This window comes from Parus major, chromosome 15 (genome assembly GCF_001522545.3).
Source record: "Parus major isolate Abel chromosome 15, Parus_major1.1, whole genome shotgun sequence".
In the NCBI taxonomy this organism is placed as follows: domain Eukaryota; kingdom Metazoa; phylum Chordata; class Aves; order Passeriformes; family Paridae; genus Parus; species Parus major.
The window spans coordinates 6,686,717-6,711,641 of NC_031784.1; the positions used below are offsets into that span (position 1 = coordinate 6,686,717).

General features: G+C 45.6%; 1 protein-coding gene across 14 annotated transcripts in view; it reads left to right on the forward strand.

Moving 5' to 3' along the window:
• The window catches only part of FBRSL1 (fibrosin like 1), a 367,873-nt gene that overhangs the window by 337,921 nt on the left and 5,027 nt on the right, over positions 1 to 24,925 (forward strand). For 4 of the 14 annotated variants that reach the window (XM_019008372.2, XM_033518103.1, XM_033518102.1 and 1 more), the window contains 12 exons: positions 2,538 to 2,934; positions 4,523 to 4,776; positions 9,153 to 9,388; positions 11,502 to 11,552; positions 12,477 to 12,572; positions 15,945 to 16,016; positions 16,583 to 16,621; positions 17,458 to 17,529; positions 18,781 to 18,913; positions 22,054 to 22,131; positions 23,579 to 23,662; positions 24,652 to 24,892. In XM_019008372.2, the coding sequence (XP_018863917.1) occupies positions 2,538 to 2,934; positions 4,523 to 4,776; positions 9,153 to 9,388; positions 11,502 to 11,552; positions 12,477 to 12,572; positions 15,945 to 16,016; positions 16,583 to 16,621; positions 17,458 to 17,529; positions 18,781 to 18,913; positions 22,054 to 22,131; positions 23,579 to 23,662; positions 24,652 to 24,892 (1,753 nt within the window). Of the gene's footprint in view, positions 1 to 2,537; positions 2,935 to 4,522; positions 4,777 to 8,900; positions 9,062 to 9,152; positions 9,389 to 11,501; positions 11,553 to 12,476; positions 12,573 to 15,944; positions 16,017 to 16,582; positions 16,622 to 17,457; positions 17,530 to 18,780; positions 18,914 to 22,053; positions 22,132 to 23,578; positions 23,663 to 24,651; positions 24,893 to 24,925 lie in introns of all 14 variants that reach the window. The other 10 variants (XM_033518104.1, XM_033518099.1, XM_033518100.1 and 7 more) reach the window with 10 other exon arrangements.

The window sequence follows — 24,925 nt, forward strand, 5'->3', positions numbered from 1 at the left end:
TGTACCCCTAGTACTAACTAATACAACCAGGCTTGGCTGGTCAATTCAGTCAGCAAGGGAGCCTGAGCTTTTGCTTTGAGAAAATTGCAAATGAGAACTAATGCTGAAACCACAGGGAATCAATAGTTGCACATAAAACTGGTCAAACAGCTGCTTTTAATGTGGGACTTTATTGATTTGTTTTGGATCTAATTGACTTTTTACTCAACTAACTTTTGTGGTGCCAGTGTGTTTTGAATATACACCATTAGTCTACATTGCCTATAATTACACAATATGAAGTTTAACTCTGTAGGAGGAGGCCTGTTGGATGCAAAGAGCTAATGGGCTCTGAGGAAACCTATGCTCAGGAATGAAACCCAATTGCTTTTAATGGGCAGCTCCTGAAAAATAGTGGAATCTACAGCTGTTAAGCACTTGCTCCAAAAGGCAGTGTGGGGAGCCCTGGCTTGACTAGGCAATGACAATTTTTCAACTGTTAGCAGTAAAATCTGAGGAAAATTTACAAGCATAGGTGGCACTATAAAAAATAATGATGTGCAAGAGCATTGAGAATTTGACTTTAAAAATAAATTCTAAATAGCATTGGAACCAAGTCTAGCTACATCTCACAACCAGGTTACCTGTGATGCATGAATTCATATTTGATAAAGAAATTCACTGAAATGAGAGGCTTATATTTATTGTAGGGAGTAATTTAGGATCTCCAGACATTGTGTCAAACCTGTAAAGATATATAAGGTGCTGGAAAGTACAGTGTTGATAGTGCTTGCTGCCAGCCAAAACACTGGTGTTTGGAAAGGGTTCTGTTCCTGTTACTTGTGGGTTTGAGGCCCCAAGACCTCAAGACATTTTCAGCTGATAAATATGGTTCATATGTTTCCATTCATCCTCTTCTCACATTCTGAATTTGTGCATGTACAGTGATGAGCTGATTGATGGATGGATGAGGGAAATGGGGCGCTGGTGAGAGTGCAGGCAGAGCCAGAAGCAGTGTGGGAAGCTGCCTTTTATCTCCAGGAAGGAGATACCATCACCATGTGGGCTTTCTGGGTACAGAACATGAGCTGGTGTGCTGCAGGCTCTGATTCATCGCTGTCCTCCTCCCATCTGATGCCAGCACGGTGACACTCAGGCTGTGGAAGTGGCAGTGGGGGCTCTGGCCTCGCATGGGCTGGCTCTCAAACGCTGGTCAGAGTGTCTGCACGGCCAGAATTAGCTCATGGGGTGTGTTGTGTGTTATTTCCACACCCTCCTACATCAGGAACTGGCTCAGTCCTTTGATGAGATGGGAGAATTTCAAAGGTGGAATTTGTTTGTGAGGGTGTTGGGAGCATGTTAATGAGTGTAGGTAGCATCTCCTGGATGTCTGCAAGGTAGTGAAATGCAGGCAGCCCCCAACACATTTTGGTGGGTAACAAAAGTGTGTCTCCTAAAAGTCAGAGGTGCTGTGTGTGCACAATGGGCTGTGTGCATGTGGAACACACCAACAAGCTTAGGTCTTGTAGCCTATGAAGAGCTTTTCTTGTAATTGTGGGTATGTGTGCACTCAAGGATACACAGATTAGGGTGAAAAGGGAGTTAGAGTGGGAGTTGAATTGCTTTCATGTTGATCTTTTCAGTTGTCTTCAACCTTTCGGATACTGCTTGATCTGAAATATCTCTTCTTTCCTCCCTTTTTCCTTTCCAGCCTTTTAACTCTTTGGGATGCTTTGTTTAGCTTAATTATGAAAAATAGCAGGTTTTGGCACCACAAAAGGAGTAATTCCATATGGAATTCCCTCTGTAGGTGCATTTTGCAAGGGTGCAGCATTCCTGTTAGTTTCAGCAGGCCGAGCACACAGATGTTTGCACTGTTTAGGGTGAGCAGGACTACATTTGGGTGCCCACTGAACCTCTGACTGGATTTTTCCAGCATTCTCTGATTTGTTCTTCCACACAAGTGTGTGGCCAGGGGACAGCAGCTTCTCTGCAGAGCGAGCTGTCCCATCCTTTGCTACAGAGATCTCAGGCAGTGTCCATCCTAGAAGACAGGTAGGGTTATCATTAAGGATTGATGCTTGGGTCACGGTGCATTGTAGCTGGAGTTGAGCCTAAATCCAATGTGGGTTACCTTGAAAGGGCATTGAGAAAATGAAATGTCTTAGTGATGTGTCTCAGCCTGTGTTTCATGAACATGAAACTTACATTGAGCAGGAAATACTGAGGCAGTAACTTGAGACATGTTCACACTCCTATTGTACATAACCTTGGGCCCCTGAAGAAGTCACAGAGCTGTGTGTTCTCTGTAGTATGTGTTCATTTAATGACAGCTAAGTCTCTAGCACACATGCTATAGAAGTACTGTGGACTGCCCAGTCAAGGACAGCGGAAGGACAGACTCAAACACACATCCATCTTGTCACAGCAGTGCTCCCACGGCGCTCCCACGAGCTGAAACATGACTTGTTTTTTCCCAGGCATACATTCTACCAAGCAGAGAAAGAATCACAGACCTCTCAGCATGTGCTTTGTTCTTTTTCTCGTTGCTTCATAAGGTCCCACCTTGAATGACAAGCCAGAAGCGAAAGCAGCCAATGTCCCCAAGGTGTCTGGGCTAGAGCGGAGCCGGGAGCTGAGCACCGACGTGCCCTTCGCCCTGCCCATCCCCAGCCCCCAGCCAGTCGCTGCCGTTGTGACTTCGACTTCCTCAGCGCCCACGTCAAGTGCCAGAGCAAGCCCACTGCTGAAGAAGGAGCCAGTGATTTCAGCACCAGCACCACCCAGGCTCACGCCTCAGCCGCAGCCTCGGCCGCAGTCACAACCTCAACCTCGGCCGCAGTCGCAGCCGCAGTTAATCCCTGACCTTCGGAGCCAGCCTCCAAGCCACATCCCTCCGCCTCTCAACTACCAAGTGCATCACCAGGTGGCCCACAACGGACTCAATAATATCAGGTAGGGGAAAGGATGCTCACGTCATCTTCAGGCTGCTGCAGGGCTAAAGCTTGCTTCAAGCAGGTAGAAATTGCTGGGAGGCAAGGCGAGCACTCATCTGGGTGAGATGGTCCATGCTTTGGATATTGGACTTCAGGATCTGACTGCAGGATGGTTTTTCCAGCTGTGGTAGATCAGTGCATTCAAAACGTTATAAATGAGGTGATAAATGCACACCTTCTGGGAGAAAGGCACGTGTTCCTTTCAGTCCAGTTTCCAGTAAAATTTTGCATGGTCTTGTCTGAGCTGGCCAGCTCTTGACTTAGAAATTTAAGGTGGTTCGAGTTTGAGCAACGCCTTTGTTCCATATTCAGAAATACTTCCATTGCTCACGGTTATCAGATTTTTTGGCTCAGCAGCATTAAAAGAGGAATATCTGTCTTGGCCTCTGATCCTTGTGGGTCCTTTCCAACTCGTAATATCCTGTGATCTGTATTGGAAAAGGCTGTGTCCCTGAGACCAGGGTTCCAATGTGGGCTGATAAATCTGCTTCAATCTGACATGTTCAGATCTTGCAGGAGGCTTAGCTCTGCTGTTTAAATTGCCTCCATCCAGTTAGGAGGGTGTGTGAAAATGGTATGGATAAAATGTTTCTAGAGAAAAGAGTATAGTCAGTCAACTGGAACCTGTATAGTCTTTTTGCTGGTACAGAAAACATGCCTTGCCTCCCAAGCAAGAGCTAGGCTAGTTTAAACAAGATGAGAAAACTGATTTAAAGCATAATATTTGACTGCACAAAGGTCAGAATATGAATACAGAGAGCTGCCATTAATGTGTATTTCATAGTATCCTGCATACTTAAGCTCTGTTGTGGTTTTACCTTGTAAATGCCACCATAGTATAAATGGTGAATAATATTTTTCAAACTATTCAAGATCTCTCTGAGGTTTAGCTTGCAACAGATATTCAGTATTGTGGGAATTACACAACTAATAACTGCAGTGATAGTGTGTTTCAGCCCACAAAATTTAGATCACTTGCAATGGAGTAATAATAATAGAAGAAGACATAAAATACAAATTAGTATGAGGAAAATTATTAACATGGTGTGCATTTGCATGCTTGTGTGACTACAACTGCACAGCACATGTGCAGCAGATCCAGCAGGGTCCCAGTCACTCGTGCTGTGCAGCTCTGCACACCCCGAGCAACAGAAGAAGAAATTGGTGTCACTGTGTCCTCTGGTCACAGAGGATCCACATGGACTCTGCAAGGTCATTAAGAGGCTCCATAAAGGTGCTCCATAAAATCCAGCTTCCTCTGTGGCCTTCATCAGTACTCAGAGATAGCTCTGAGGGTTGTAGCACTGGAGGAAATGTCCCTCCAGAGAGCCCAAGGCCCGTTCTGCCCTGTTGGAGACCATCATTAAGATTCGTTAACTGTCTCCGCTGCCATTAAGACAAGTAAAAGCATAAGCCTGGGGAGATCAATGTTCCATAGTTGTGTTGTTTCTGGTAGCTTATTTCTTGCACTGTTTCAGTCCTGTATTGTAACACACTCCTTCTCTCTCTGTCTCTCTCCCGTCCCTCCCATCTCTTTCTCTCTGCAGCCGGAGCAGCAGTGCTAGCAGCGCAACGAGCATCAGCCTCCCGAAACACCTGCCCCTGTCTCCCCAGATTCCGCCACACCATTCCTCCGGCCCAGCTCTGCCCCTCTCCATCTCTAATCTTGCTACCTCGCACTTCTCTCTCAGATCGCAGACCCAACACCAGCACCATCCGGCCATGTTCGCCACCCCACCCACGCTGCCACCTCCACCAGCGTTACCCACCAACAGCCTCGTGATACCAGGGCACCCTGCGGGTAGGTCCCTTCTTCTGCCAGGGCTAATCGGCTGTGCATGCACTGGAGGGTGTTGAGAGATGGGCTGGCTGGTGGGCAGGTGAAATACCTTGACACAGACCCCTCAGTGTGTGCTGGAACTGTGACAGTGCTCACGAAGCAGGTAGGAGTCCTTGACGTGCTTTACCAGATGAGAGATTGTAGACACAACACTGCAGCTTCCTATAGGAAGTCTTCAAAACAAATGCTTCAGAAAAACCAAAAATATCCTGTTCAGGGCATGAGTGTGGCATTCCACAGTCCTCAGACACTTTTTAGATTAACAGAGGAGTGATGTACAGTTCTCCCCTTCTCTCTCCCCTCTTCAAAGAAAGCTGCTGCTGTTAGAACTGATGAAAAAATACTGTTCCTACAATTGTTCTAACTGAGCACTTGAATCTCACTGAATCCCTTGCCTGATCCTTCAACTAGCAGCACATCCTGCTGGCAGAGCAGGATCCTCTGCCTGCTGCAGCACAACTGCTCTGTGCCCATGGCTCTGTGGCCTTTCAGTCCGAGTCAGAGACAGCTCAGCTGACAAGCTCTGCTGTTCTGCTCTCACTGTCTTTGCATCCTTTTAAAAAGTTTCCTTTGTTCACCCTGGCCCCCATTCTATTGTCACTTCTGCCCTAAATGCCCTGTTTATAGCTTATCCATTAGCCTACAGCTGTCCCTGGAAGAGACCCTGGCAGCTGGAGACTTTCCTGCAACTTTCACTTGTTGGGGCCTCCTTTTGATCTGGCATTTGACTCCACAACTAACTCAGCAGGGATTAAACAGGACAAGCATTCTGCAAAAAACACACTCTCCGTTTCCTATGAAGTCAGTTAAAGGAATAAGGAAATGACAGATATGCTGTGGAAAAATCTGATGGTCTTCCATCCCTCTTTTTTGCTTCCAGGAGCAAAATAATGTCTCGTTATTTATTACTGCTCCTTTAAGTGAAAAGAAAAAGTATGAATTGGTCCAAAGTGAGCTCTGAGAACGATGATAGACAAAAGTGGTGTGGGTTCCCTGCCAGAGACAGGACCACATAGGCCAAAGCTGGCAGCTGTCACAGGCCCTGGCACCATCTAGAATTTCAACCACATGGCTGGGAAGATGTTGGCAGCGCTGTGGGAGACCTATTCATTGCTTCCCCTGTTTAAGGAAGGACTACTGTGATGGAGACTTTGAAAGCAAAGTGAAAGGAAATAGCAAAGCTCTCACTAAAAGCATGATATTGCAGACACTGAAAGCAAGTATGTTTTCACCATTAACTTCAGGAGATGCAAGATCAAGTGACCTATTCACATTCAGCAGCTTGCCAGGAAACAGAAACAGTCTTGCTCCTACTAAAAGGATTTTTCCTGCAATTTCAGTATGAGCAGCCTAAGTTAGTGGAGGGAAAGGTCTGGGTGTCTAACCCTGCAGACAGTGAAATGCCTCTTGTCTGCACTGTATGAAATGCCTGCAAAGTGGCACATCATAAAATCAATACAGAGTGCTGCAGAGCCAGGAGCTTCTGTTGTCATTCACATAAAACTTCCTTAAAAGCAAACAATATTGCTGAGCCGCCCTGAAGAGCGAGACAAGAATGCGCTTCTGGTGGCATTTCTTCCTTTTGAAACCTGAAGGTAATACAAGTAACTTAGGAGCAGCCCTTGTTGGGCTTCTGCCATCTGCTCAGGGGCTGCCCTGGTGTAGGATACACAGAGGAAAGAGTGGTTTGTGTCTGAATGTGAGGGCACCATGAGCAGGAGTGACCTTTGTGTGCCATGCCCAGCTGGTGTGTGCACACAGTTCAGTGTTTGCAGGTCCCAAGGGCTGCTCAGGCACCCTGTTCCTTCTTACTGTGTGACTGTACGTGACATTACTGGCAGGTACCAGAGCTGAGCTCTGATCCAGACATTGCTCAGAACCCCTCACAGAGCTGGGCTGTTCCTGTGCAATTCCATCCTTACAGCTGCTCTTCCAAGTGCCACACAGCTTCTCCAAACATCTCCAGGCCTTTGCTTTTCCTGAAGGAGGCCAAAATTGTGGTAGAGGGCTATGGGCTGGAGCCAGCTGCAAATCAGTCTGACTTCCAGTCTCTTAAAGAAATTGGATATCAGAGCACTCACAACTGCCAACTTGCTTTTATCTCTCCCTCCAGAAAAGTGGATTATCTTGATGCTAACAGAAGGATTCAGTTTCTTTAAGTCATGCCAGATTTAAAAGCATAAACACACACACACATAAAATCATGCTCATATTCTCTAAAGAGGTTAGGTTTTGGACCTAAGTGCTTTTAGCCTATAGTTTTTTTCTTATTTGCTCAATCCAAGGAGAACCCATTATAGAGTCTTCTGCTCCAGTGCCTTAGGCTTCAGTATCACAAATATATATCCTTTCTGATTTTGTATTAATTATTATATGGATTGTAGCAGTACACAGTACCTGCTCCTAGCAGTACATTTATTACTGAAAAGCAAATGGCTTAGGCACCCAAAATTTGCTTTCAAATGTGACTTTGAATTGTAGGCTTCTAAGTGGTAGTAGAGACCTTGAAGTTCTCCATCAGAGTGCCTGTTTTTAAAGATCTTAAACATGTCACTTCAGAAGGTGATTGATTTAGACATTTCTAACATTACTGTAAAAAACTGAAGTTAAAGAAATCCCTGCAGAACATGAAATAAAACTTTAAAGTGCAGGTGTTCTTTTGCCCCTTTATATTCAGAGCTGTAGTTTAAAGGGGTTGTTACAGTGAAAGAAAGTGTCAATTCAGAAGCAAGTAGATCAGTCAGGACTGGGTGTGTGTCATCCACAGCTGGGGACACAGGTTGGTCTTGGTTTAAAAAATACGTAACATGTTGGATGCCAATCCCTGTTTGAGGTTCTTAGGCACAGCCACAGATTGATTTAATTGTTATACCAGCAGACATCTTGGAGAAGTGGACATTGGTCCTTATTGTCTTCAGTGACATCATTTCTAAAGCACTGGTGTCTTCCCCTGCCCTGAACCACATTCAAATTCAATGCAAGTTGTTATTCCAGAGGAAGATGCTGAAAGAGGCCACATCATATGTTGGAACATTTTGTTTCAGCAGCCATTGCAACCTTGATGAGATCTTGAGCCACTTCAATGTTTGTCCTCTTCCCACTGATTCCTCCTCTGTATTTTCTCAGAGGAGAAAAGCCTGGAGACAATGACAAAAAACAAGAATTACAGCCTGTTACAAGTTGAGGAAAGCACTGCTTGCTATTTAAGATCTCAAAAAAAACCAAAACAACTTACTGCAAAGAAGGCCTTGATTTATAGGAGAGATGTTTCTGGCCATTGAGTGCATGTCCTGAGGCTGATCATGAGGGGATGGCACAAGGATGGATGTCCAAGCAGGCAGTTTCCAGCCACCCAAACCCACAAGTACCTCACTGCACTGCAGATCTTACCAAAATTTTACCTGTGAAGTACATACATGTCAGAGCTTAGCACACACCAATTTCTGTGTGTGTGTCTGTGTGTGTGCCTCTGACTGTCGCATGCCCAAAGGATGAAGGTCAGTCCTGCTCATTTGAAAGTGAGCTGTTGGCCTCCAGGGCACCCCCAGCACCTCGCTGGGGTGGGAACTGCAGCTCCCATGAGCCTGGGAGGTGTGATCCCAGAGGTGAGGCTGGATCTCTGAGGTGTGATCCCAGAGCTGAGGCTGGATCTCTGAGGTGTGATCCCAGAGGTGAGGCTGGATCTCTGAGGTGTGATCCCAGAGGTGAGGCTGGATCTCTGAGGTGTGATCCCAGAGGTGAGGCTGGATCTCTGAGGTGTGACCCCAGAGGTGAGGCTGGATCTCTGAGGTGTGACCCCAGAGGTGAGGCTGGATCTCTGAGGTGNGATCTCTGAGGTGTGACCCCAGAGGTGAGGCTGGATCTCTGAGGTGTGACCCCAGAGGTGAGGCTGGATCTCTGAGGTGTGACCCCAGAGGTGAGTGATGCTGGCTCTCTGGGGCAGGGTCCCAGACACACCTGGTGGCAGCAGGTGCCGGGGAGGACAGAGATGGGTGGGCGCGGGTGGGCGGGCGGGGCGGGGCGGAGTGCGAGCCCCGATGATGTTTTCTGCTGTGATGACTCATGGTGTTCTCTCTTGTCTTTAGATACCAGCCTGTTGATATCATTCAACCAACCAATCATGTATTGCCAGCCTCATTCGGGGATTCTGATTGGTACTTTGTCACAGGCATCTCTCTTACCTCCACCAATGAGTCCTCACGTAGAAAACCACCACAGCATGACCTGCAGAAACAGGGAATGCCAGGTGAATATTGACTCTTTCTCCTCCGTCTTTGTGGTACTCACAGGCCCACGGGCCTCTGTGTCTTTTTTTTTTCTCTCTCTCTCTCCTCTAGATCACGAACTGCTCAGGCAAGAGCTGAACAACCGGTTTTTGGTTCAGAGTTCGGACCGGGCCGCTGCCTCACTTGGCCCGGTGCCGCTGCTGAGAGCGGAGTTTCACCAGCACCAACACACGCATCAGCACCAACACACCCACCAGCACACATTCACTCCTTTTCCATCCAGCTTGCCCCAGACGCCGCTCATGCCGCCCTCTGCACCTCCCATGGTGCGTACCCCAGCCCAAAATGTGAGGATAAGTAGAGCATCTCTGGTCAAAAAGCCTAACCCACTCTTGTCAAACAAAACCCAGCCCTCTTCATTTCAGCCAGGTGTGCTCTCCCTGCCCTTCCAACCTGGAGGCCAGCACTCCCAAAGGGACCCCCTTTCCACACCAAGCCTCCTGGTCCCCCGTGCTGCTACCCATGAGCAGATACAGCACCCACAAGACAAGTCCAGAATCCCTTTACTTTCCTTTTCATGTGTCCTGCTGTGTATTTCCACTCCCCCGTTCCCAGAGCCAGCTGCCTTGACACATCAGAAGACACCAACCAGGATGCCACAGGATGGTGGCTTCCAGCCCCACCCACTGTCCCCACAGCTGCTGGGTGCAAGGCAGTCCTGCTGGCTTACCCACAGCTCTCACCACAGTGCAGCATCTCATCCCGTACCAGTTCTGTCCCCCTTCCTCCTAATACCTGATCTGTATTGATTTAGGCATTTTATTACTTGATTACATCAAGAAGCACTAATTTGTGTGTGGCTGGTTCTGCTGGGAGGGATCCTCCTGGCCGTGTAATAAGCATTTGGTCATTGAATTTGCTTGTAACACAATGGGACTCTGCTGCAGCTGTTACAAAATTGTTAGGGATCTGCTACAAATGGATTTTGTCAGTACTTTAAAACGCACTCTCTCCCCATTTCTGGCAATTACTTTGTGAGATTGAAAGCACAAGATTGAGCTTTTTTCCCCCTCTTGGTTTCACACTGTGTCCAAAATGTAGAAACAACCCTGTTTAAGGCTAGCAAAAGCAGTCTTTGGGAAGAACTACCAAGGACTCAAGGAGCATAGTGTTTCCCACTTTCTTTCCCACTGTTGACTGCTCAATGACATTCTTGGGTTGTAATCTGCTTAGCAGCGAGACAATTAGGAGCAATATCATCCACCCAAAATCCAGCCCCAGGTGTTTGCTCAGTGTACTTGTGTGTAAACACCTTCCCTTCTTTGTTTGGTCTGTGTAAAACAATCCCAAATCTTTTCTCAGAAGTCTCCTGTGTTATTTAAGAACTGTGATACCCAAGCTTGTGAACAGCTCCCTCCCCTTCCACCCGTGCCCATTGATGTCAGACTTCAGACCAAAAACAACTTGCGAGGCTCTTTTGTTATATTTCACTCACATCTTCTTATATTCCACTAGATCAGGTCTGCTAATCCCAACACCAGAGAAGAGTGTTGAAATTACAGCTGCATGTGTTTGGTAATTTATGGTATTTACACTGGAGGGGACATGGCTCCAGTAATAACTGTAATTAATGAAATTACAAATCTACTCTCCTGCACACAGAGGAGTGTGAAACAGCAGCTGACTTGCCAAATAAGCAGCTTTTCCTGGGGTCCTACAGCTCCCTTCCCTGGCTTGTTCCCCGTTCCCTCCTCCCCAGCAGAATGTACATATTGTTCAGAAATGCAATGTGTGTGTACTTTGGGTTTGCTTCCAAGATGGTACGGGACAAACAGGGCACAGACTACACACATGGAGGTGTTAAAACCCCGTGCTGGAATAGAAAAAGGTTACAGTCACCTTTTCTCTGGGGAACTCTCCCTTTTTCAGGGGAGGGAGCATATATCGAGATTTGTGTATCTAAAGTAATTCAGCCCTTTCCCAAAGAATTTTGGTGCTTACATGAACCCAGAAAACTGGGAATTGGTATTGGCTGCCCCACAGTAGATGTTGGGGTCTAATGGGAAAATGTTTCTTACTTGCTGGTCTGTGATCTAGTTCAGCAATCCAGGGGCAGATCCCAGATCGGGAGCTGGAGCTGAGCTTCCCTGTGTTCCACTGTGCTGCAGTGTCAGGACTGCTGTCTTCCCAGAGCAGGAGCCTGTTCATGCAGTGCCTGAGACTGGCTTCTGCAGTGAGCCTTGGCAGTGCCCAGCATGGCCTGGGGGCTCCTCTGGGTTAGCCTGGGGAAATCACTCATCTCCCTGATGAGCGAGTATGGAATAACCAGTCAGTTCTGCTCTGTTAAACGCTTAACACACGAGCCATGATTATTTGTCTGTGTTGAAATCCTGATGTGTCTGCTACTGCCAAAACCAAACTCACCTGTTTCCTTTTTTTTTTTTTCTCTTTTCTTTCCAGTTTGACAAGTACGCTCCCAAATTAGACAACCCTTACTTTCGACATTCCAACGTGAGTGCTCACCTTCCTCCTGGGTTTCTTTGTTAATGGTTCTGCTTGCTCTTCTTTTGCTTGTTTTCAATTGATGAGTAGTGTTTTGATCCATTCATTTCTAAAGCTCTTTTTCTGTCTCGATTTTTTATGTTTTTAAGGTACCAACTTTTCTTTGGGCTTTTTTTTTTTTATTTTTAATTTATTTTTTTAAATTCTCTGTCTCCTGCATTTTTGCTGCTGCGGCTCTGTATGGCTGTGCCTGGGATGGCAGGGAATGCGCAGGAATTGCTCAATCAGTGGTCATTGCAGTACCTTTGCAGCTGGTGCTTCTCCCAGTGCAGCAGCCCGGAGTGCATGGCTCTTTCACAAGGTTTTGCTCAGGTCACAGGAGTAAGTCAGACTGGTGGTTTCTTCCTGGTGCTCCCCACTGCTCCAAAGCACAAAAAACTACATGTTTTGGGACTTGTAAAACTGCTGTGTGTGCTCAGGAGAGGCCTAAGCAAAATTTCACCCAGCCTACACGACTACAAGGTGGTGTGCATGTTGCCTGTGTTTAGAGTGCAGTGCAGCATCTTGTGGTTCCTTTTGCTTTAAAAATTAAAACAGGTCACATTTCAAAACAGGATCAATTTGTTTGCAACAGCAGAAAAATGCAAAGTTAATGGAAAGTGAACATAAACCTCAAATTATGCTCTGTGCTTCCTGCAATAGTCCACAATTTTTAAAGGCACACTCATTCAGCACTATCTAGAAAATTTATCAGATGAGTGCATTTTTCAAGTTTTGGCTTTGCTCTTAAAAATTTTGAAAGCAAATTTATCATGTATTTTCACTGTGGCACTTGTTCAGCACAGTATTATTTTTGTATGTGCCAGGTTTGGCACCTACCTCCATTATTGTTCAAGTCATCCTGTGACATAAGCATCTCTTTTTCTTTTGTAGTTCTTTCCAACCTATCCTCCAGCAATGCCTGGAATGCCACCCATGCTTCCACATTCAGGTCCCTTTGGGTCACTTCAGGGAGCATTTCAACCGAAGGTACAAACTTCTTCTTCTGAAGGCTTTGTTCTTTTGCTGGGAGAGAAACTGTGTTCAGAGTCTCATCTCTGGTGATTTTGTAGCACGTGATTTGAATAGCAGAAGTGCAGCACAGGGTTGGAAAGGATCGCCCCGCAGAACTGTGAGCATCCTCTGCACAAAGCAGCCAACACTTCTGCAGAAATTTTCTCTTGGCACTGCAGATCCTTCCTTGGAAAGGATGTAGTGGTTCACTTGGGAGGTCTGCTGAAACTGGAGGAGAAGCATACAGTGAAGTGCATTATTTTGATTGAAAAATTTACAGCTCATAATAGACCGATGAGTCCCAAATCATTTTATAAATCTAATGGTCTGAGATTGCAAAAGATAAACTGTGTTTATTCCCAGAAAAAAACAATGAGAATTTGACTGCACAAGTGTGGGAACAATAGGGAGAGACTGCTGGAAATGGGTAGAGCAATTTGAAGGAGCTGAATTTTTATTCCCAGCTCCAACACTGTTTGACCTTGGGCAAGTCGCTTAAACCTTCTGTTCCTCAGCTTCCTCATCTATAAAGTTATCTTGCAGTGGGTTTTATAAGGGTTGATTAATGCCTGCAAGCTTCTTTTGAGATAATGTGTTTGAAAGGTGCCCTGCAGCTGTAACATGTCATTACAACTACCACTGATTGGCATTTGGAAATGTTGCCATTATAACCCCCATTTTTTGGCAAATTCTGTGGTGTGCACTGCTTTTTTTTCCCCTCCCAGACATATTCTTTTTATTAACTATTTTTTAATGTACCAAAACTGTTAAATCTCTTCAAACAAGACGTAATAAATTGTATCTATATAGCATTTGTTTGAAAATGGAGCGTGTACTCCATTTGTAAGGTGACATGTTCAGCTTCCTTATGTGCTGTGATTTTAGAGATTCCTTATCTTGAACTGCATTTCTGTAGAACTCTGCTACTGTGTAAGAAGGCTTGAAGGACCAGCAGTGTAGCCAGGCCATTCCTGTTGGCATTTGGAAGGTGATTTCCATACCCACACCAGGCAGGTCTGAGGGATGTGCTTCCCTCAGCAGTCTCTCTGGCATCAGTGGAAGTCAGTAATTAGCAACTGCTGCAAATAAGGCCCTTTACAGCCTTCCCCCTTAACTTAATGCTATTAATGGAAGCCAGAGGAGTTCCTCAGTGCCCATTGAATCCTTGACATTATTTTGTTTTAGGGATACATTACAAATAGCAAAGTCTCTAAAATGGTTTTGCTCGGAGGGAGTTTTGGAGGTGGTGGCTGCAGGCTGGAGAAGGAGCAGTTCATGGAAGCAGAGGGAGCAAGAAGGACAGAACACAGCCATCCCTTGATGGAGTTTGTCTGCCAGTGTTAATTGTTGTTACTCTTGCAAGGGATGACAGGGAGTCCCTGCAGACCCCAAGTAGTCAGGGTGTGAACATGATTTTCCAAGAAAAGGAGCTGCAGGAATAAGGTGGAATTGGACAAATTTTGCTCACATGCAGCCAGGGCTGTTTTGCCATAACATTCCTGTTCATGAGGAGCTGCTGCCATGGCATGGCATGGCACCTTCTGCTTTTCATCCTCACTACAGAGCTTCACAGATCTCACTGTGAAATACCATTAGGCCAAGGAGCAGTTTCATAGTAGAGAAAGAAAAAGTGAGCACATACCCTTTACATTTTTAAGCAGTTCCTAGTGCTGTTATAACTACCTTTTAATTCATTTTAGATACATCCAACATTTGCTAGCTTGACTTCAAGCAGTGCAAGGTCACACTCTGGTGCCATGGTTAATCACTGACATAATTTGATCTCTGCACAGTGCAGTATTTACATGCCATCTAACATCTGAAAAAGAGAGGGATAGGTTGAAAAATGGATCTGCTGCTTTGGTGCATGACTTTCCAGTTTCCCAGAGAAGGCAGGGCTGAACTCGAGGCAAAGCCACTCCAGTCATCGTTACTGCATCGTTCTTCCATGGTCTCTCCCTCCCAGGCTGTTTGACTAAAGCCTGCATAATCACTACAGACCTGATGATTTGGTTTTGGCACTCTGACTCCTGCACTTCTTGCTTTCCAAAGCACAGATCTTGGTTTTGTTTTTCCCCTTCCCATGTCATTTGCCTACAGCTGTGCGTGAGTCCACTGCACATAAATCCAGGCTGACGGTAAATTTCTCAGTGAGTTTCCCGAAGGCCATTTCTCACAAGCTAAGAACTTGAAAAGGTCAGAAGTATTCAGTTTACTTTGCTGGAGGAACCATTCACATCTTTCTCCAGGGCACAAAGGGACAGGATGACACCATGCTATTAACATGTTGTGATCTTGAAGCTCTTGCCTGTATGAAAGCTGTAACTGATTTGCCACCTTGTATCTACCTCAGCTGTCAGAGATGCCCTGAGAGCTCCCATCTGCCTGGGGAGTGCATTGACTTACCTACACACGCACGAGAATTCGCTTCCTAATGAGTCTGGAACTTATGTAGCCTTAGACAAACTAAAATCTACCTTCCCTCCCGCACCCAGGGTTGTGCTCATGCCTTGTACTGTTTGAATTCTGCCATAATTTGACCTAAAACATGAGTGGAATGATCTCTTGGGGACTGAGGTTTAACCCCTCTGCACTCAGCTGTGTGGAGGCACCAGGTGCAGTTGCTCTGGGAATGGGAGATGGATGAATGCCAGGGTGAGGAGATGAACGAGTTCTTGGGGATCATCTAGGACAGGACAACAGGTGGGATCCGGAGGAGGAGGAACAGGGATTCCTTCAATGAGGTGTTTAATTCTTGCTGGAAAATGATGGGGTAAACAATGCAAAGCTATAAAAGACCCACAAGCACCTTCTAAGGTTTCTCATTTTTGCCTTGTGGAAGCAAATAGATGGGCTGTTGCTGGTTCAGGCATTGTGTTACCTGGCCCCAGTCAGAGAGAGGCCATGGTCCAGTGTGTGGAATATGGGGCTGGGATGCTCAGGTTACTCTGTTCCTGACTGCTGTGCTGGTTGCTGCCTGGAAAATGGAGGGAGTCAGGCCACCTCTTTCATTCTCTCCTACCTCCTGCCTGTTTTGTCTAAAGAATAAGCTTGGGGGGCAGGGACTGTCTCTTCCCATGCATATGCACAGCACAACGGGGTGTGATCTCAGCGGGGCTGAGGGGTGCTACTGGAATACTGGTACTGCTGCTCGATAATAATAAATGACATGGTGGTTAAATGCTGTTGGCTGTCAGTAAGAGATAACATTTAGCACTAATGTAGCAATATGCGTGTTCAAAGCACAGTGCAAACATGAACTAATTAATGCTGTTAACATCAGATAGAGATGTTAAATGTACCACTGGTGTGATACAGTATTATTCACGCTCTCTTCTTGTCTTTCAGACTTCAAACCCTATTGATGTAGCAGGTAGACCAGGCACAGTCCACCATACGCTGCTGCAGAAGACTCCAGGGGTAGGCAACAATATATAAACTTCTTTTCAGCTTATCTGGGTTTACAGTAAACACAGTTTTTGCTGATAAAAAAAGGAGAGCAGACTGGTGAGAAAATTTGCCTTCTGGACTGGGAACATATAATGAGGAGAGAAGTTGTCTTTTTCTGGTGAGAGTAATCTCCACCAGTCATGAATTCAAAGGGATGTATTGGTTTCTTTCAAAAGTCAGAGAAAAATGGGGCAGGAAACTCCTTCAATGTCTTTCCTCTAAGTATTGCTTGGAGAGTAGTTTTATGCGCTCCATTTCAGAATAATTACAAGGTTCAGAAAAGCACTGGCACTGTTCAGTTGCTGGCATGAGGCTGCTTTGTTTATCATAAAATTCTTCTGAGTTTGGTTCAAGGAATGAAAGAGAAGTTTTAAGCCTTCTTTAAGCCTTTTAGGTATCCCATGTCACAGGGGAATGTTCTCTGGAACATTACTTTCTAAATGCTTTTACTTGTTCAGAGGAAGGAAGTTCCCCGCCTTTCAGTATATTGGCTAGTTTTAGAAAGACTGATTGTTTCATTTCTGCTTTTTCCATAGGTGTCAGACCCTTATAGGCCTCCAGTAAGAGTAAGTAAGGTTTGTGGGGGATTTTATATACATCTTTATACACAGACACTTGGAATATTGTGCATGTGCTTTTGAAATTTAACATGTCCAGTAGAAAATTTCATGCTCATCCTTAACTTAAATGTCAGTTAGCTCTCTGCCACTTCTGATTAATAACATTCAGGCTGAATCCTAGCCTTATTTTGCATCCATTTATGTGCATTAATAGTTCAGGGTATGAAATGAGGGTCACAGAAATAAGTGACTGCGAGCATGGGCAGACATTCACCAGTGAGCACAGATTCATGGTGGCTTAGGTCAATGTGCTGATGTTCCACATAAACAGTGGAACAGTGAGTACCACAGCTCAGCTGAAAACAGGGACTTGTTCAGCTGTGGCACTGCTCATCCTGGGGATTGTTTGTCCCTACCCTTTCCCTCCCCAAAAGGCAGTAGCCAAAATAACCACGCATGACTTAGCCTGCAGTGCAGCAGGGGTGAATGAACAGGGCTCTTTTCAGAAACAGAACTCTCAACCATTAGTTGCTTTCTCTTAAGCATGGCATACTGTTCTTTGCTGCCATTCATTTCAGTCTGGAAAAGGGGGAGTGCAAGTAGGAAAGAACAAGGCAGGATCTCAGATGCCCATGAGATGGGGAAGATATCCCACATTCTTCCTGTTTCCTTCTTAATTTAAACATCATCTGCTGCAGTACAGAAAATGTTGATCACCCATTGTGCCATTTTAGTAATCAGCCTTTCTCATTGCTTAGCTGCCTGGTTGACAGTAAGGGAAATGAAATGTTCTATCTGATGTAGATTGCTAACGTATAAATTAATCTAAATTCTTGTGCTTTCCACTGCAGAAACCCGGGAAGTGGTGTGCGGTTCATGTACAGATCGCCTGGCAGATCTACCATCACCAGCAAAAGATAAAGGTAATTCAGATGGTTTCTGGAACAAAGCCAAGTCTTTCAGCTTACAGATTGTATTTGAGTGAGTAATGGGCAGGAAGCAGTTACTGTGGTGGTTCTCAAGCTTGCCTGTATTGATTAACTAATACTTACACTCCTTTAACATTTATTGTAGCAACTGTAAAGTTTATCTGAGGGCAGAGAAGCTGGGTGGAAGGGTGTACAGCCAGAAAGAGGGGAAGAAAGTGAGGGGCAGAGTAATTTCCCCAGGTCAATCTCTTTTTTACAAAGCATGCATGTTTAATGTCACTTCCCTTCTGCATTAGTACCGCCTGTGGAGGAGGTAATGAGATGGCCGATGCAGTGAAGAACATTACAGAGCAGAGAGCAGGAGAGCTGATTGATAACATCAGTGTTAGGGGTTGTGGGGCTTCCTCTGCTGCTGTGATGGTGGGCAGAGGGAGGGGGTTTAACACTCAAGAGGTAACAGGATGGAGTTACCCTGGGGTGCTCTTGCAGGCTTGGGGCTCCTTAGGGCAGGTAGAATAGCTGATAAAGGGACTTGTGTAGATTTTATTTTTTCATAGCTCCTGGAGTAGTTTTTTTGTCCCATTAATGAAGGCTATTCTCTGCTTAAGTAGGTGCCTCTGAAAAGGATGTATGTCCATATATTTTTATAAGCTAATACGTAATCTTTAAGCTATTGATAGGTTTCTGTGGCTAAGGTGCAGTTCTGGCCATGCTCACTTCTACGGGTCAAGGATAAAAACAGCCTCTGGAGGAGCCTCATAGCTCCCTTCATCCTTTGCCCCTTGCCTGCACACTGAGCTGTCCTGGCTGCAGGAAGGGCATAGTATGGGCACATCTCTCTCAAACTGGAGAGGCAGAACAGACGAGCCCATCACCCAACCCTCGAGGCTTCTGTCGGCAGCTTTGTGCCTGCAGAATGCTTCTTGTCAGGCTGAGAGCACCGACTGCTCCTGGGGTGCTGTGAACTCCATGCAGCATGTTCCTGCTCCAGCGTGTGCTGAGGGGCTGAGTGCTGCCTGCAGACCTTGTCCTGGCATGGGGCAGGCAGCTGAGAGGCTGCAGGGTGGGATGGCCCCGCAGAGCCTGCCAGAGCACGACCTCGACTGCGCTGCGTGACCGGGGACGCTGCTGTCACTCTCGCTAACACTCCCTGGCAGGGCTAAGGAGGAATGAGCCTTCACTCCCTCTCTTGTTCTCCCATAAAAAGGAAGTGTATAATGAGATTGGTTTTCTATCATTTGACAGCAAATGCAGCTGGATCCCCACAAGCTAGAGATAGGTGGTAAACTTGACCTGTTCAGCAGACCTCCCGCCCCTGGAGTGTTTCCAGGCTTCCATTATCCACAAGATCTTGCCAGGCCTCTGTTTTCTACCACAGGTAAGGGAAGATCATTCCTTCTTGATTTAAAATACAAAACAAAACCAAGAAACAGTCAGTGTATGTCATGCATGTCTTTACAGCTACATATGCCTCAAAAATAGAGGCAAGGTTGGTTCAAGGGGTGCAGAGACACTGCTGTGACCAGGGCTCTGCTCCTGCCTCCAGTGCAGGATCCTCTGCACATCACTGAGCTGCAGCAGTTGGCTCACAGTCCTGTCTGTGCAGCTGGTTCTTCCATGCCTGATTAATAGGCTACAGAGTGATTTTTTAAAAGCAGTTTTGACAAAACACTTGAAAATGTTTCCATTGCACAGGATTGGAAGTGGCTCCAGTCTCTTTCTTGCCTTTATATTTGCCATGTTATTCTTCTCAGCTCCTCCACTCACCAAGTTTCTGTTTGTTTTCTGAAAACAAGGGGTGTTTTGTAAAAGGAAAACTTCAGTAACAGCATTGAAAATATCACAGAAGGTGTATTTGTTAAGTGTTGGTTTTTTAAATAGAAAATTCCTCTATGTGTTACAAAGTTCAGGAGAGTCTGGGGCTTAAAATCAAACATTGAATTTACAGAAAGCCCCAAAGAATTAAATACAGTTTACACTGATCAATTGTTTTCCAATCTTTTGGAGAAGTAATTACAATTATGCAATTACGAAAGGACAGTAACCTTTACTGTGTTGTTCTCAATGGCTCTGAGCATGGGAGACTGCAGCTCTCACATTCTGGTCTAGGAGGCCAGTGTGGATTCATGTGGACATCTGTCTACCAAATGCCAAATGTCCTATTCTCAAGCTTAACTTGCCTCTCAACTTCTTCACACTTTCTCCCTGTGTTTGAGATGCCAAAGTCTGCATTCTGGATGAGCTGCATCAATTGACGAGATGTAACTTAGCTCTTGATGTATGTAATTAATTGGCAAATAGTGTAATTTTCTTCCCTAATGTTACTCTGGTTTCATGATGCAATATAAAAATTGATATTGCACAATCACCCTAACTCAGTTCAGACATGGTCATATTCAGCCTTGGTTCAACCCTGTTGAAATGATGGATGTTAGAACTGTTCTGAACTCTGTCCCAAAAATGACAGAAAAGAAAGAGATGACAATCAAGCTGAAATTTCTGTGAGAATTGAGTTTCAAATGCAGATGCCAAATAGCCTTCAGGAACTCCACAAGTGCTTCAGTCTGTCTTTCTGCTCTATCTGTGGATGGAAATTCTTGAGCATCAAATGCACATTTCTACCACACCTAATCAGTGCTGGTACCAGCTCTGTGCTGTAGGGTGCTACCCTCTATTTGGGTCTCTATAAAGGTGTTTTGGTCATACAAGACCAAGATACTTAATATATCTACTTGGATGCATAAGCACAGCTTATTTACAAACCTCTGGCTGTTTTCCTGTGGCAGATGTTTCCTTGTCACTGTCCTCAGTCTGTCCTGTGTAGTCATTACAAGAATCTTGTTTCATGTATTGTTTTGCTATTGAAGGCTGTTCTGGACAGAGTTACTGTAACAGACAGAAAAGCACCGGTCCAGTTGGTATCTGGAGTTTTTTCCCTTAAAAGATGCAAGCATGGCTTGCTTTTCATTCGTAAAAGCAAGAGGGAGAGTAGTATGAAATAGAAACATTAAAGAAGGCAAATTAATAGAAAACTCTCAGTAGAGAGAAACAACCTTACAACAACTTGCCTTTGAGTATATTAATCACAAGAGCCATCACACAGTAAATCCAGGTAAAGAGTGCTGTCAACGTGAGCAAACACTGCGGCTGGAATACGTGGAGAAATAAATCTTTTACTCTGGAATATCTGAGGCATTCTTTTCACCTTACTGAGCACGTGTGCAGTTGATGTGAATCATTGGTTCTGCTGCATTGCCTGGTTACTGGGGGAGACATAAGTTATCTTAGGGCCACCTGTCTCCAGGACGGATGCTGGGCTGCCTGGCAGACGCTCCATTTAATAACTGCCTGACAGCCTGCAATGCTGCTCCTGGCTTTCTCCAGAGGATTTTTTATTATCAGCCCATGTAGTGGAGTTTGTAAGCCGTCTCCTTTGAAGAAATCTCCCATCCATTATACACCTTCTGAAATCTTAAAGGATTAGAAAGATGACAGTCTCCATCCATCTTGAAGCATTGGAGCAGTCAGAATGTTTATAGAGAGGTACTAGATAGGTCTCGTTGCCATGGTCTCTCTTAAGTTTCTTCAGCTCATTTTCTGGCTGCTTAGGTTTGAGGTGGCAAAGCTGGTGAGGGACACAGAGCTCTGTCTCCCCCTCAAGTTTGACAGTTTGCTCATGTTCTGGACACGAGTGTTTCACAGCAACCATCAGGGCTTGGGCTCTGTCTCCAGGTCAGGGGCTGACCAAGCACCCCAGTGACAGGTGACACCAGTGCTTTTCACACTGAGGTTGCAAGCCCATTCAGATTCACATATGCCTGCCTGCAAAGGAAGAAAATATCTCATTTTTTGCTCTGAAAGGAGAGTAGAGTTCTGCATGAGCCTGGTCCACCTTGAAATACAGGGCAGACCTGCTTGTTTCACCCCCTTACTTCCCATCTCCTCAGCCTTGTGTAACCCAGCATGCTCAGCAGTGGTGTTCTTTCCCACGAGGAAGCATGGCACCATGGCAATGAGCAGTGTCTAGGAAAGGGATAAAATACCAGGGGGGAGCATGTGGATGCAGAGACAGATGTGAGAGCGTAGCTGGAGCTCTCATGGGAGAAGCAAGATTGATGTTCCCTGCGTGCCTGTCATTAACTGGTGTTTCATATAGACTCTTAATCAGGCACTTCCGAGCACCTTCTGTCTGGGCCCATAACCTGGGCTGACCCTTTTTAATGTAAACATGGAGTAATGACTGAAAATGTCAGACAAAGAGCTTGGCTTCCTCGTTACTCCAGGTGAGCAGCAGCTCTCAGTGCAAGGTCTCCTCCTGCCTCCTAGTGTCCTGTTAGACTCCTTGGTAGGGCTCTCAGGGAAATCCAGCCTGTTGCTCGCTCAGCTGAGGTTTGGGGTCTTCCCTGTACTTTGTTTAAATGGGGCCTTTGCATCCAGCTCTTGAATGTGGTGGCCAAGAGCTCTGTGTATACAAGGAGTCACTTGCCCCTGAAATAAAAAGGAACCTTGTTCTCACAGGTGCGACACATCCAGCCACCACCCCTTTTGGTCCCTCACCTCACCACAGCAGTTTCCTGCCTACAAACCACTTGGCAGGTAAGTGTAAGTAACCCTGCCTTCACCTCTGTACCTCTCCCCCTTCCTGGCTCTCAGTGTGGTCCTGCACTGTAGCACTAGGGGAGGGAAAGGCTTAAGCTGCCTCAGGATCCAGAAGCTGGCTGGCTTCTCAGCCCTGCCAGCTCCTAGCACATCCCCTCACTGTCCCCCAAAGGAGAGGGCAGTGCAGAGCTGTCACACCTGTCACTGCTGGGACACTGCACCAGAGCCAAAATGTGACCTGTAGAGTCCTGTGCTCCTAAATGTGCCTAAAGAGATGGGGGAAATTTATGCAAAGATACCTCAGACAAGCCTCAGCTTAAAATGGGCTCCGCCTTTACCAATTTCCACCTGTGAAAGGTCTCGACTAGGTTCTTTAAAAGACTTCAGGGAACAGTTCCTGGCAAGGAGATGTTCTGCACATTTTGCCAGCCTTTCAGTTTCCTAATTGGCAGTAAGTAGATCCTGATTTTGTCAAATTTCCTCATTTTAGAAGCTCACAAGCAGCTCATTGCCAATTAAAGTTCAAGCTCTGTTGATTAATGTTTTAGTAACATTCATCCAATCAGTAAATGTGGCATGCCACATGACCTAGTAGGCTTTTTTCCTCTTGCAAATACCCAGATTTACATCAATTCCTGAACATTCTGTCAAAATTAACTATCTCTACCGAGTCACTCAGCCACTTAAGATCAAAGAGGAAGGGCAAGAACATCTGTTTTAAAATAAGTAAATAAGCAAATAGCTGTTTGCTTAAAGATACAAGCTATTTGTGCCATTTGCCTTGATATTTTAAATGTGATGTCTGTGAGGAAGTGGAGAGCAGCATTACCTCCTGTAACATGGCAAGTTAAGGGCTTGAAGGGGACAGTCAAAAAGCCAGTGGGCAGCAGGAGTTATTTAGAGATGACCAGCAGGAAAGAAAACAGGTACACTGGCAGGATTTAACCTTTAGATGTCTTTGGAGTGTGGAATCCTGAGATATGGGCTATGTGCTCTCAGAGAGGAACCTTTTCTGGTGAATGGTGCCTTTACCAGGAAAAAAAGTGCAGACACAAGACAGTCATCTCCTCAATGCTGACCAAGGGGGCCTGCTGAGATTCTTCTTTCAAGGCAATTGCAATGTTTCTTCTATTAGTACTGATAAGGAAAGAGAGTTAGAGCTCAGCAGACACCCTTATTTCAGCTATTAGACTTTAATTTCTAACTCACTTCTGACTCGCATACAAAAGTTTATTACAGCACCTGTTTGCAGAGTGAGCACTGAATCCCTTCTCCATTTTAACATGATGGGAATTTTCTGTGCAAAGAACCTTGCAATGAGAAGGATCAGCTTAAAGTCTGGCCTAATCCTACTTGGATTCAAACCGTTAAGAAGGGGAGGGGTGCGTTTCATTCTCCAACATTCTTGGCTAAATGCCTGCTAAATCCCTGTTTGCCTTTCCAGATCCATTTAGCAGGTCAAGCACCTTCAGCGGCCTTGGGAACTTAGGCAGCAATGCCTTTGGAGGATTAGGCAGTCATGCTCTGAGTAAGTACTGGCTGGGTTACTGCAGACAAACATCCCTTCCAGAAAAGCCACATGCTAATATTTACAGCAGCTGGTGGTAGTTTTTAAAGAAGTTTAATTCCTAACCTCCATTCTCCTATCTGAAAACACTGCACCTAAGATTTCCAGGTCTCTGCGGTGGGAGCTTTTCTGCATGTCACAGAGATCAGTAGCTGTGCTCTGTGCCTCCTCACTGCTGAGGGTTGGTACCTTGTGTGCTCAGAGAGACTGGAGCTGCAAAACCCCACCGAGCTCTGGGACCCTGTGGGCACCTAAAGTAACACCCTTCACCAGCGAAGATGCACAGTGGAGCAGCTATTGATACTTCCTCTAATTCATGTAGACATCCTCTGTAACCGTTGGCTGAAGTTTAAATTACCTGTATAAAATAATTCTACTCAAAAAACATGTTACCTGTAGGTGAAACATGCTTGAGAGCCACACATAAGAGAGCACATAAGAGAGCATGCTTGTGCATCTCATGGTGCAACAGGAATCAGCTGAAGATGGATGGAGGAAAATCGAGTGACTGTTCTGAAAAGTCTGTAGCCAAGCTCTGTGTTTATACACACACATACATACCACCATATATGGGTTCTTCAACAAAAAAAGTCCCTGAAGCCTCAGCTGCAGGCAGCTGATTGCTTGTAACTACCAGAGAAAGGAGCTGAGGAAAAATACTGCTTTTGTGCTGGAGCCCTTGCCTGGGGTGGGGGGAGAAGAGAAGCTGGGTATTTTCAGTAGTCTCTGAGTTACTGAAATGTATAAAGCTTCCTCCAACAACAGCCTTAAAAGAGCTGATGGATCTCACACCCAGTGTTGGAATTACCTGTGTCCACTCACTAGTAGCTCCCCCTCACCATTAAAAAGCCTTAAAATGACAATTCTGGTTGTGACTAATATTGTGAAAAATGTCTGTATAATTTCCTTTGAATTATTTGTAACTCTTCCTCCCCCTGCCATTATTCTAGCTCACAACAACATTTTTACCCACAAAGATGGCCCAAACCTGCAGAATTTCAATAACCCCCATGAGCCATGGAATAGACTCCACCGGACCCCGCCGTCCTTCCCAACACCTCCACAGTGGCCCAAGCCCACGGATTCGGAGCGGAGCTCCTCGGTGACAAACCACGACAGGGACAGAGAGCGGGAGCGGGAGCCCGAGAAGAGGGATCTTTCTCTGAGCAAAGACGACAGAGACAAAGACAGGTGAGCACTGTGGGTTTCTGACCGCTTCCTCTT